Source organism: Gekko japonicus, unplaced genomic scaffold, assembly GCF_001447785.1.
Source record: "Gekko japonicus isolate JY-2015 unplaced genomic scaffold, Gekko_japonicus_V1.1 scaffold1157, whole genome shotgun sequence".
Lineage (NCBI taxonomy): Eukaryota > Metazoa > Chordata > Lepidosauria > Squamata > Gekkonidae > Gekko > Gekko japonicus.
The window spans coordinates 320,626-334,612 of NW_015167085.1; the positions used below are offsets into that span (position 1 = coordinate 320,626).

Here is a 13,987-nt window from a genome sequence, read left to right on the forward strand (position 1 = left end):
TGTCCACACCACTTGCTGATATCTCCCTCCTTCCCTCTCACCTACTGTCAGTCCCTGCTCTATTTAATGATCTCTCTCTGGATTTCATTACATTTCAGCATTCCTTTTTAATGTGGGAGAGCATCGCTTGCAACAACTTTTGTGAAGTATTGAGCCTGGGTCGATTCATTATGTTCTGCCAAAGATATTGATGTCTGAATGGCATTCCTCTGCACTATTAGGAGAGTAGACATTAACTGCTCTTAATTGATCTTTCTGTCTGTCTGTCTGTCAACTTCCAGAAATAGTTATTGCTTATTAGTAGATAAATTATATTAATCAGCTATACTGCCATTTAGTAGTCGGCTTTTGAAGAGGAATGGAATTGAGTGACTCACAAATACATCTAGAGAATTTGCACTTTTAATGGCTTGTGCAATTAATAATTAAATGAAACTGTTCCATTTGAAGCTGTTAAAGTCCTTGTTATGTATTGGGACTGGAACATTCCAGGACTGTTTCTACCAGTGACTGGCTGAGCTTGGAGCTCTAGAATAAAAGCCCACCAGGACTCTGGAGGTTGCCAGTGGGGAAGTAATGGTTCTGATAATCGCCTATCATTGGTAGTTGTTTGGGAAGTGGGTGGAGTTGCATGCTATTTAACAGGGCCATTGCCTTGGCAGTTAGTCTTTTGTCTTTGTTTTGTTCTTGCTGAATCACCAATAAAGCAGACCTGATCACTATGCTTGGGGTCAGACCATCCATGGAACCCAGTATTTAACAGTCCTATAGCTGTTTTGGATCAGATTGAGTCACTTGAGAGGTAGCTGAAGCTCTCAGGAGCAGGCTGTACATTACATGGTAGCAAACATGGGTGGTGTATTAGGCTCTACAGCCAATCCATACTTGTGAGATACACATATTCCCAAATGCATTGTTTCATTTGGACATTACAGTTTTAGTTGTACTTTTAAAATCTTGGTTGTAAATATATATACATACACATACACACACATACATATACACACACACTAGGAATAAGGTCCGTTGTGGAAATAAATACAATGAGCTCTAGAAAGAAGCTCTGGGAGAGTGCCAAGGCCTTGGCACTCAGTGTCAATTTGCTGTGGTGACCTCCTCAAACCCCACCCTCTCCAGGTTCCACCCTTGAAATCCCCAGGAATCTCCCAACTTGGAGTTGGCAACCCCATGCCCTTCCCAGCTAACCATCAACCTACCATTATTTGCCCCTCTGACTGCAGCTGACTTCTGCCCTCCCTCCTGGAGATCAGTTGTAATTCTGAGTGATCTCCCCCCCTCACCTGAATATTGGCAACAATGGTTCGCCAGGAGAAAATGGCTGGTTTGGAGGATGGAGTCTATGGCATTGTACCTGTCTGAGGTCCCACCCCTCCTCAAACCTCACCCTTTCTAGGCTCCACCCCTCAACTCTATCTTCTTCCCAGCCAAGCATCAATCTGCCATTATCTGCCCCTCTGATTTCAGCTTTCCATCTCCTCCCCCCTCCCTTTTGGAGATCAGTTGTAATTCTGTGATCTCTACCCCTCACCTGGAGAGATTGGCAACAGTGGTTCCCCAGGAGGGAATGGCTGGTTGGGAGGGTGGAGTCTATGGCATTGTACCTGTCTGAGGTGCCACCCCTCCTCAAACCTCACCCTCTCCAGGTTCCATCCCTCAAATATCCAGGAATTTCCCACCTGGAGTTGGCAACCCTATCTCATTCCCAGCCAACCATCAACCTACTTTTATTTCCCCCTCACTCTGCAGCTTTTCTTCCCCCCCACACGTGCAGTCTCTACCGTGCTCTGAAGCCCTGACTGCCACATCACATTGGCTATCATGGGAGGGGGGCATCTCAGCAGGGTATAAGGACATAGAGTCCACCCTTTTCTCCAGGGGAACTGATCTCTGCCATCTGGAGAGCAGTTGTAATTCTGAGTGATCTCCAGCCCTCACCTGGAGATTGGCAACAGTGGTTTGCCTGGAGGAAAAGTATTCTTTCTCTGCAGTGGGAACCAAAACAGCTTACATAATTCTCCTCTCCCCCTTTTGACTTGCACAACAACCCTGTGAGGTAGGTTAAGCTGAAAGTCTGTGACTGGTCCAGTTTACAACTCCAGTTTACAACTCAGCTGTTTACAAGCTCTAGTTTACAACTCAGCTGTTCGCCTCCCATCCTCATCCCATGGGCGTATCTCACTCCTTAAGTTCGCTGCCACCACTCACTGAATTGTCACTGGCTTTTAGAGGGACAGTGAGACCCCTTTGGCCAAATCTCCCTATTTGGAGATGGAATCCTCAATCTTTGGGGGATCCCTGGAAAGTCGGCAACTCAAGGGTATGGCCTTTCCTTGCTTCCCTGGACTTCCCCCTCCCTTTGGTATTGTGCAGAGTGGGGGAGACTATGTGGTCAGAGCACAACACAGATTATTAGCCCAAATAAAAGAATTCATTTAACTATTTACACAATTATGGAGCACACACATGCTAAATGAATCAGGCAGAACTGTAGGAGTAAGCACACACTATGAACCAACAGGACATAAATCAACAGGGGTTAAACACAATCATCTTTCCGTACACACAAGACACTCTACCTCTGGAGGTTGTGGGCTCAGGATAGGATCTCTCCTTGGACCAGCCTGTGGCTCTGCTTCAGCCTCTCTCTCTTGTCCAAGAGAGCAGGGAAACTTCCATTCATTCCCTAGTCCAGCCGGCTGTGGAGTGGCTGAATTTCTGCTGCCTCCCAGGGTTCCCCCACATCTCTGGCTTGTGGCCTGGTCAGCACAGGCAGCAGGAGCCTTTCCTCACCTCCTGTAGGATGAAAACTGCCTCCTCCCTGGATGGGCTGGAGTCTATATTGATGCTGCCCCGCCCCTTTTTGGCCTTGGGGCAGCTGGGAACTGTAGGCCAGCAGATGAGGAAGCCCCATTTGACCCAGTGAGTGATACCTGCAGGCCCCTCTCTGGAACTACAGCTCAATTAAACCTTATGGGAAACCATTTTAAACAAACAACAGATGGCAGCCATCTTTCAAACACTGCCATTTCGTTACACCTACCAACAGCCACTGAGGGGAAAGTTAGTCCCACACAGGAGGCAAGCAGGAGAAGCATCTTCATCAAAAGAGAAAGCTGATTGCCAGTAATTCTGACAGGGTACAGTGGTTGAAGGAGAAGTGGATGGGGAAGAGGAGCAAACCCAGCACCCGGCCAATGGCACGTGAGTACTCTTGAGTGGTGGCTGATGGGTCAGTGGCTGAGGAGTGCATTGCACAGCCAATGGGAGAGTTGCAAAGTGCCACTCCGAAACACAGTTATATATTAGGAGAGATTAATGTGTAAAGTAACCCTCCGACTTGAGCTAAAAGGATGGGAAGAGCTCCTGCATTTGTTCATTATGGAACTTTAATTCACTCCTTATCACAACATTTATTACTAAAGTGAATGAAGTTGTTAAGCAGTCATTTTACAGAATGATTGGGAAGTAAACCCACAGTCCTTCACACAGCTTGCTTGTGTCCAGAGGTAGCAATCCTAAGACTTTTTGCTTGTCAGAAATCAGTGGAGTTTATTTCTGAGTAAAACAAACAGAGCTATGTATTGAGCAGCAAGGATTATTTTAGATTACATTTTTATGAATCCAGATATATGTGCAGTGCCAGATCCCAAAAGTGTGTACCATAATTTGTCACAAACTGGGCTTGGTTCATGGTTCGTGAACCTTGGTTTGTGCCATCCCATCCCCACAAACCTCCCATGAACCTTCCAGGTGGCTTTGGGAGGTTCGTGTGGTTCGTGTCTTGAGACAAGCTGCCACCGAGGCTTCAAGAAGGCATTTAAAGAGACTGCAGTCCTTCTCCAAGCCAGTGGCCTTCTGAGATCACTTGAGAGCCGTGCTACGGTGGCAGCGGCGCAGCTTGCAAAAGCCGTTTAAAGAGAAACCACTGCATCATGAACCATGAACCGATTATTTAAATGGACAGGTTTGTGGAGGTTTGTGGTTCACGAGACCCCATGAAGCTTCATGAACCTCTGTTTTCCCGGTTCATGCCCATCCCTACCCCTAAACTCCTGAAGCTGGCATTCTCTGTGTGCATTTTCCTGTCAAGTTATAGTTTTGAGACAGTGTTAAAAACGGCTAAAAATCATGTATGGTAAACATATTTGACATGTTTATATATTATTGCATGCAACACTCCCCCCCCCCTTTTTCCTTTGCAACCAAAAATGGGGGGGAAGTAATCAGTCAGCTGCAACCCACGCCATTCAGTACTCTCCCACTGATTAGACTGTTCTGCTTTATCACTGTTCCATCCCTAAAATATGGGCCGTTAACTAATTACCATATGTCTCACTTCCTTTATAACTCCATCTGACTTGCAGCTGCTGTTCAAGTAAGTACATATAAAGCTGCCTTATGCTGAGTCAAACCAATCATCAGTCTAAGTCAGTATATTCAATTCTGGTTGACAACAGCTTTCCATGGACTCAAGAAAAGAAAAATAGTACCTGAGATTTCCAGCAAGTAAGGCATGAGCTCTGTCAGTGAGCCATGGCCCCTTCCCAGTAGGGAATATAGGCTGTAAAAACACTGGACTCAGGTTTGAATGCATTTTGAGTCAGACCAGGCACTCATACAGATTATCATTTCATGACACATTTTAACAAATGCTCTGTGTGTCTCAGAATCCTCTTTACTTCTTGGCAAGATGAAACAGATGATCCGTGTGATGAGACAGCTCATCCTGGGTTAGCCTGATCCTTTTGGGAGGTTGTCAGAATTACACATTATCTACAGACACGAAACTTAGCCATTATACACAGTACTGAAAAGTTGCCTTTTTCTAATTTTGCCTTCCATTTGTTCTTTAAAAAAATAGTTGCACATTTGCACAAGCTGTCATTATATTCTAACTGCTACCTTCAGTCGCATTTGAAGGACTCAACCCCTTACCTCTGGAAGCCATTCTCAGCGCCTGTTAAATTTCTGAGATATCCTCACATTTTCAAGCATTTCATAATATCCATATGGGCTAGAATCTTGAACTTAAAAGAATCAAAACTAACATTACGGGGATGCCAATACTGCCTGCAGTTTTACAGCTTGATAGGGTTCTGTCTCAGAAACACATTTAGGCAGTAAATCCTCACATCTCTCTTCTTTTAGTTCGTCCTCCAAATTCAGGGAGCTGGCTTGGCTTTCTGACTTTAGAATAATAACTTTTCTAACACTTATTCTTTCACTGTTACAGTGCTTGAAGAAACCTGAGGATCACCATGGGGAATCATGTTGGGAAACGTGATCAAAGTGCTGAGAAGCTAAAGGTAAGATATTTTGTTAGAAGCTGTGTCAATAGGCTGGAGCAGGACTCAGGAGATGCATCATATTAAAAAAAATACAAATGGAAATATTTACAGACATTCCATTCCTTGATGTTGATTGCTACAGAAATGCATGGTTGGTAAAAGTTTGATAGATGTGGTTTCTTTCTTTCTGCTGCACAGAGACAGGATGTGACAAATGTTTCTCCTGCCATAGTGTTTTGAGTTCAAGAGGATCCTTTCCTCAGGAAATGGATATAAAATTTGCTGCTAGTTATACTATTATTATTTTTAATTGAACACAATTGGGGCCTGGTAGAGATGTGATGGCATGGGGAATTTTGGAGAACACTGAAAAACCTCTTTTGGAATGAGAGCAATTCTTTTTAAGACAAGGTTTTACTCATTCAGAATAGTAATTTTAAGTTAGACAATCTTCTGCATATATAGTGAAAAGTGAGGGACCCACAAGGACTTGCAGGTGGCATCTCATTTCCCCTCTCCCACTATTTCCTCTTTCTCTTCCCGGAAAGCACCCATAGCCCTGCTTTCCATCTTTCCCTCTGCCTGGCAGATTTTCCTAGGAAAATCATGGCTGAGGTGTGCAGTGCTTGCCACCAGACTCAGTTATATGGTGGGGAACCCCCAAGGACATGCAACTCCCATATCATCCTGACAGCCCCCCATATACTTATTTTCCCCTGGTTTTTTCTCTCCTCCTCCTCTACCAATCAAGCTATCTTTTATCTGAGGAAGCATCCTTTGGCAGAAGGGTGTTGCAGCAGGTTTTGGATCTGTGACAAGTATTATGCCACCCAGCTTGAGCATATAACCAATTTAGATGACTTCCCCCACTGAAGGAAAATGAAACATTGGAACCTACCTGAAGATTTCTTCTATTCAGTGGGGCAAAGTCAGTCAATTCCCACCCATACAGAAAAGAGAGAGAGAGAGACAGAGACAGAGAGACAGACAGACAGACAGACACACACACACAACATATGTTGATGGACATGTTTATTGTTTAAATATAACTAATTTTGCCAACACTTAGTGTTCTGTAATATGTTTGATAATACATTATTAAAGAATTCAGTACTTTCAATGGTATAAAATTTAACTTGATATCTAAATATGCTGGTATTCGTATTGTGGTATGAGACTATTTCTGTCATATGCCCCTTTGTTTAATTCATGTATTTCCTAATTTCAACTTTTATTTTTACCCTCCCTCTCACACATTAAAATACACATGCTAAGGAAACAGAGTGCTGCAGATTGCAGCAATTTTGTTTGGTAGAAACCTAACATATTTATGCAGATAAATTCTATAAATATGCCAATTAGTATGATTTTTAATGCTGAGCTATAAATGGTGCATTTTATGCTGTCAAACCAGTGACATACGTTTAGTTTTGATAAGAATGGCCTAAATTTCGTCTCAAAATTCTGTCCCGCCCCTCCTCTTCAACATTTTTGAACACTGTACATCTGTAGGTCTCTTTTCTTTTTCGATTGCTCAAGCATTCTCAAGACAAAACATAAAGTATGTCTGGGGCCTTTAAAGGGGGGGGGGGAAGAAGTATCCCACATTAATAGGGTTGCCAACCTCCATATGGAACCTGGAGATCTCCCTCTATTACAGTTGATCTCCAGTTGACCAAAATAGTTCCCCTGGAGACAATGGCTGCTTTGGAGGGTGGGCTTTATGGCATTGTACCCCACTGAGGTCCCTCCCCAAACCCAGCCCTTCCCAAACTTCACCCCCAAAATCTCCAGGTATCTCCCAACTCAGAGCTGACAACCCTACACTCTAAGAGTTCCTGACATAAACCTGTGACAAGCCACACTGTTCAGGAATTGCATTTGCATTAGTGCATGCAGAAGGCCCTGAACATCCAGTTTACAGCTTGTTTTGTTGTTGTTGTTGTTCATTAAGGATGGACCCACAAAAAGATTCCTTGCCCAGTTTACAAGTGTTAAAATACTTGTGATTGTATGACTGAGGCCCATAGAGAATGTGTGTTTGTTTGCTTCATTTCTTGGTCTACTTCTGTATTTTACCGAAAGTATCTTTGGAGGGGGAGGTGTTTTTTCTTCTGTTTTCTTAGGAAGTGAGATTACTCCGGATTTAGAGGAAGTAAATTTAGATTTTGTTTGTTTCCAGTTATTCCACGTTTTGTGACACCAAAGCATTGGGGGGGGGGGAACTGACTGAAATCCTCTGAAGGGAATTTAGTATATTGAGGCGGAACTGTTCTGCCTATTTTGTAGAGGTGGGAAGGAAAAATTAAAGAGTGTTAGCCAAGTATTTGTATATGAGTTTGACAGAAGGAGCTTGGAGACTTTTTAGGAGATGTGGAGAATAGTTTGGAATGGTTACATCTCAGAAGTGATCTGTGCATTCGGTAAAAGCATGTAGAGTAACACCTCTGCAACGACTTTCTAATACCTAATGGCAGTCACACATTCCGTTGCACTCATGCAAAAAATTTTCAGGAGTCCTCCATGAATATCAAAAACTAGATTGTAAGCTAGAAGACTGGACTTGGGCATATTAGATTTCCACAGAAAGGGATCTTTTGACATGCATATCCTTTGCCTGAATTCAAAATCCAGGAACCTCATACTGTATATTTCTTCTAAGTGTGGACCCAGCTTTATATTTATTTATTTATTTAAAACTTTTCTGTGCTACCTTTCCACCCAGGTAGGGTCCCAAGGTGGCGAAAAGCAGGACATAAGTGGTCAACAGAAAGTTTCAAGAGCATTTACAGTTCTCTGTGCCTATGAAAACTTGAATTGTCTGAACAGCTATGCTTGCCTAAGAGCAGCTTGCCTGTGTACACTTTCAGGAAAATATTTTCATAAGCTAGGCTTGAAAACCTATTTTTAATTTGATCTTTAAGATTAATACATTAAATATATCTTCATATGTAAATAGCTCTCCCTACCTATCTCACCAAAACAAAAAGGTTGAGCTATTCATTTGTAATGGAAGGTCTTCCATTTGTCCAAATTGAGGAATTAAGGGGGGGAAAGGTGAGAGGTTTGGGTGGTGGTGGGGGAGTGGTTGTGAAGAATTCATCAGGTTGTTTAGACTAGAAGTCCATCAAGACAACCTCCAAAGGATTCTTCTGGGTGATTAGGTGATACTGACCATAGCAGATAAACAACAGGACTCAAATGTTAGAACATTTCATTTTTAACTATTTCACTTCCCTATTTTTCCATTTGTGATGAGTAAGTCTTCACACACAATAAAATAAAACAGCTTGACCAACATGTGTGTCTTCAGGTTTGTTTGTTTTTAAGTAATATCAAGCAAAGCAAAGGAAGCATAGTCCTTGGATTCTGGCTTCAACGCTACACTATGATTACTTCCGTGCAGAATTTTGTTCTACTTTGTCATCTAAACTGAGAGGGATGTTTTGTTTTGTTTTTCGGAGCCTACGTACATCATCATCTCCTAGTTGTCCACTTCCTAGGCTTTGTCTTGTTTTACTATGATCTTTCCCAAATATCTTTTTTTGTGGAAAATCACAGTCAAAGCATATTTGCATAATGTATAGATGGGGAGGTACACATTTTTTATAAGGTTCTGTCACCAGTGTTCCCTCTAAGCCGAATTAGTGTGAGCTAGCTCACAGTTTTTTAGCCTCTGGCTCACACATTTTTGTCTTAGCTCAGGAAGGATGACTCCAGAGCAAACTAATTTATGCAGTAGCCAAATTACCCGCTCACAACTTTAATGCCAGTAGCTCACAAAGTAGAATTTTTGCTTATAAGACTCCACAGCTTAGAGGGAACATTATTTTTCTTGCTCCAGCCCCCCCCCCCCCACTGCCATTTTCACTGTGCATCATCTGAGGCCTTTCCATTGTTTTAGAAAAATCAATAATTGCTTGACTGCTATGGTATTACAACACTGAACATCCATTACCACAATCTACTAGTTTGCTACTTCTTCAGTTGGACCCAAGAACCAGATCTGTGAGCTGTACAGCATGCATGGTATCTCTATGGTATTATATGTCTTCAGGAGCGCTGGCACATACTGAGCTCCTTGAACGTAAAAATACCCCTCATTAAGGCTAGTAGGGCTAAATCAGTTTTCTGTTTAAGATATTGAATGTGCTTGGACCATGATAAATTTGTTTGATCATCTCGTCTTCATGAACAGCATAATTTTGGATTTGTCCTCATTTATCTCCAGTTATTCATTGTTACAGGAAGTGATAAATGTATTAATAGCATGTTTTAGGCCAACTTGGGTTCTAGAAAGCAGGACAAGGTCATCAGCGTATAACAGCACAGGCTCTGGTCAACTTTCCAGACATGGTGCATGGGTGGGTATGTTTTGTAAGCCTGGCACAAAGTCATTTAAATAGAGTTTGTTTGAGGTTAATTTTGAAATTTAACTCCGGTTCAAGGTTGTACTTTCTGTAAAGATTTTCAAAGTGCTTTTCCCAGCCTGTTGTTACTATGGGGGTTACACTTGCAACATTGCTGTGTGGCTTCAGTTTTGGGGTAATTAAGCGCCAGAGGGATGCATTGGGTTTCCCTTTGGCGGTTACTATTCTCTTGTCCCATACAGATTTCATAGTCAGGTGCTTCTTTTTCTTCAGTATGTTTTTATATTTCTGCATTGCCAGCAATAATGAGTGTTGAGCAGTGATTGTATTGCTATATATTAAGAGTTTATAGTGTTGCTTAATTTGATTTTTGGCCATCCTTCAGTCTTTGTTGAACCAGCGCTTTGTGTGATGACAGGATTTGCTTCATTTTCTTTTCCCTTTTCTATTGTTTAGAAAGACAGGTTCAAAAAGTTTGGTAAATGATGACATATTTTCTGGTGTGAGTGACAGTCCTGCTCTGTCAGGATTTTCTCTTTTAGCATTTGTACTTCCATGGTATGAAGTATTTTATAGCAGCTTCAGCCAATCTCTTAGACCACTTTTGTTTGGAGGTCAATACTTTGGGCCCAATCTGGCCAGTATTTAGACTTGGTATCGTTTTGGTTGACACTTTGATAGAAATGGGAAAATGGCCACTTGTTCTCTGGGCATGTACTTTGAACTCCAGTTCAGCATGCAATCAATAACTCTTGCTCCTTGCGGGGAAATAAAGGTGTAACCTCCAGAGGGTTCAACAGTGCTATTTCCATTTATAATAGCTAATGAGAGTTTGCAGACCATGTTCATCAGTTTAACCCCTGATCTGTTGATGCCCTTATCTTTGGAGTGGCACATTCCTTCTGTAGTGTTGTGGTACAAAACAATTTCCCTCCAAAGTTTAGAGAGGAACAGTTCATTGTCATTTGCACCAATTCTAGCATTGAAGTCTCCCCCCCCCCCCCATCATAACAGTTTGTGGATGGCTGCTTTGTAAATCTAATAGGGATTCTTCTAAAGTGGCCCGTTGTCTATCAGTGTCAGTTTTGGAGGTTCTAGGAGGGAGATAGACATTTACCAGGATGCATTCTTTGAGTTATCTTTACTGCCATAGCCAGATTTGTAGGGCAGGGGGGAAAGGAGATGGTTTGCCCAAAACTGGAGATAAAACAAAGTAAACCACCTGGGGGGCATCCTTTTAGCTATTCTGTGGGCAGACAGAAGAACTATAGGTCATAAGAGCTGCAAAGCCAGGATTCTTGTATCATGATACAGTCAAAAATCTCAACACTAATCTGGAAGGCTGTAGCCAGTTTCGAGTACGGTCTATCAAACTCCAAAGACCTTCCAACCTTCATCACACTGGCAGCACGTGAACGTTGCTGGTCAAAATGGAATGAAGCCATAGATATGAAAATAAACCAACTGGGCTTACGGAAGCCAAAAAATCTAACCAAAAGATGGCAAACTTTATTTACAGAGGAGCTGATTAAACACGACTGGGACACTCTTCAAAAGGATGCCAGACGAAAATGCTCCCCACTTCATCTGGAAATTAAATAGTCTACCAAATTTGACCCGCCTCTTTATCTTAACGTGCTGACATTCCCCAGACTGAGGTGGTCATATATGATTGCATGCTGTAATGCCTTTCCAACAACCTAGTGGGAGAGGTGGCGCAGACTGCTTTAACAACTATGAACAGCCATTGTGGCTGTTCGAGAACCACCGCGGCCGGGGTGAGCGCCCGGCCCTAGTCCCAGCTTCCGCCCACCCAGCGGGTCAAAAGCAGTTAACAACCAAGCGAGTAGACGAATGGGGACCTACCCTTAGATGGGTAGGGGGCACCCTCCTCTGACGAGGTGTGTGGAGACGGCACAGACGGCGGCAAAACATCGGTGGCGGCGGAGCTTCTGGTGGTGAAGGCAGATGGCGGCTGCAGCGGCGACAGAACGATCCCTGGTGGCTAGCAGACCATCGTGCAGTCGACGACGGCAAAGGCGGAGACTGGGAGACGCCCGATGACGCGCAACGCAGGGCGCGGTGGAGCCTGAATCGGACAGAGCCGAGGTCAAGAAGCGGGGGGGAGTCGTGCGCCTGCACGGTCTCGCCAACAACAATCGTCCTGCAAAAATGCCAAGAGATCGCCTGGAAGAAAGCCACGCTGGAGCAACCAACAAGGCTCTCCACCTGGGTGCTGATAGGCTACCCCACCCCTATCATGTGGCCCAAGTCAGGGATTAAGGGTTATTAGAGCCACTATATATGTAAACCACCCAGAGACCCTCCGGGGTTAGGGCGGTATAGCAAGTTGAAAGTATAAATAAATAAATAAATAAATAAATAAAATGAAGGGCCGTTTTCTCGCAACACCTTCAGACCAGTGCTATTGTGATTGCTGTCTGAAAGAACTTGACTCACTATCTCACGTTTTCTTCTATTTTCCAACACATGCAGCAGCAAGAACGAAATTCCTTAGGAAATGGATGCTGAAGTATTCAACCTTTTCTGATACTACAAGCCTAAGGTTGCGTTCAGACTGGCAGTTTGGCCCAATATAGGCACATTTTACAAATTGATTAAATGGGCCCAGTCACACAGCTACATCTGTCAGGCATTCCCTGGGTGTACTCACCCCATCAGAGGATGACTTGGAGCCGGGTTAAAAAGCCACCACCTCCGAAGTGCTGTTTTTGTTTCCCCATGCATTCATTGCGCGGGGCTGGATGTCTGAACACAAGGGAGCACACGCTGAACGGATTTGGTAGTCTGAACCTGCAGATCCGTTCTGCTAGGGAGGCAGGGTTTTTTTTAATTGCCTATATGTGCATGTGCACGCATGCGCACTATGTGCGCACATGGATTTCGGATTTTTTTTTTTGCAGTTTGCTATGTGGTTGAGGCGCCACAATAATGTGGATGCTTTATTATGAGATGTCTCCATGGGTAACCCACAGCAGGGTGTGCTGTGTGGCTGATATATCCCACTGCATTTTAACCCAGTTCAATTAGAGGCAGCACCATATCGTGCCAAGCTGCCAGTGTGATCACAGCCCATGACTACTCTTAAGCAGTCTCTGCAAAAACTGTATAGTAGACATGGCAAATTTCTGTTTTACTGTGTTTTTAAACTCTTAAATTTTCTTTACGGTGCATGGCCATTGGGCTAATAAGTCTAAATAAACTTGACTAGTTTGCTGAATCCTCAGTTTTCATTTTTTAAAGTAATTTTCTAGACCTTTCCAGTGTGGAGATACTTCTGCAGCAAAAAAGGGTAGAGACTTTGTAATGGAAGGTGGGAATTCAAAGCAACCTCTATATCATTGCAATAGAGCTTTATAATACTACTAGCAGTAAAGCCCGTTGTGAAAGCAATACAACGGGATCTAGAAAGAGGCTCTGGGGCAGTGCTCTGGCTTTGGGCAAACAGTGTCAATTTGCTGTGGTGACCTCAGCAGGGTATAATGACAGAGTCCACTGTTTTCTCCAGAGGAACTGATCTCTGCTACCTGAAGAGCAGTTGTAATTGTGAGTAATCTGTAGCCCTCACCTGGAGATTGGCAACAATTGTTACCCAGGACGAAATGGCTGGTTTGGAGGACGGAGTCTATGGCATTCTACCTGTCTGAGGTCCCACCCCTCTGCAAATCCCACCCTCTCCAGGCTCCACCCCTCAAATCCCCAGGAATTTGTTAGCATGTAGTTGGCAACCCCATCTCCTTCCCAGCTAGCCATCAACCTACCATTATCTGCCCCTTTGACTTCAGCTGACTTCTGCCCTCCCTTCTGCAGAGCAGTTGTAATACTGAGTGCTCTCCAGCCCTCACCTGGAGATTGGCAACAATGGTTCCCTATGTGGGACTGACTGGTTTGGAGGGTAGAGTCTATGGCAGTGTACCTGTCTGAGGTCCCACCCCTCCTCAAACCTCACCCTCTTCAGGCTCCATCCCTCAAGTCTCCAGGAATTTCCCATCTGGAGTTGGCAACCCTATCAGGATTGGCCCCAATGTGTTTTCTCCCAAAGGCCAAAGTAGGTGACAGGACCAAGCTTAGTTGCCTACCAACAGGCACTGAGGGGAATGTAGGGTTGCCAGCTCTAAGGAGGGAAATACCTGGAGGTTTTGGGGGTGGATTCTGTAGAGGGACGGGCAACGGAGGCATCGGCCTTCCGTCCCCCACCTCGCCCCCCCAATCTCGGCCCGGGCGACCGTGGCTCCCGCCATCGGCTGGCCAACTCCAGACCCCCCCGCAGCCACTCCAGCCAGGCGA

The 13,987-nt window shown here is 44.0% G+C and overlaps 1 protein-coding gene across 1 annotated transcript in view; it reads left to right on the forward strand.

Annotated features, from left to right (window-relative positions):
• The window catches only part of MBP (myelin basic protein), a 198,256-nt gene that overhangs the window by 47,123 nt on the left and 137,146 nt on the right, over positions 1-13,987 (forward strand). The window contains exon 2 of the mRNA XM_015412838.1: positions 5,255-5,327. Coding sequence (XP_015268324.1) covers positions 5,280-5,327 — 48 coding nt within the window. The 5' untranslated portion in view covers positions 5,255-5,279. The remainder of the gene's footprint in view (positions 1-5,254; positions 5,328-13,987) is intronic.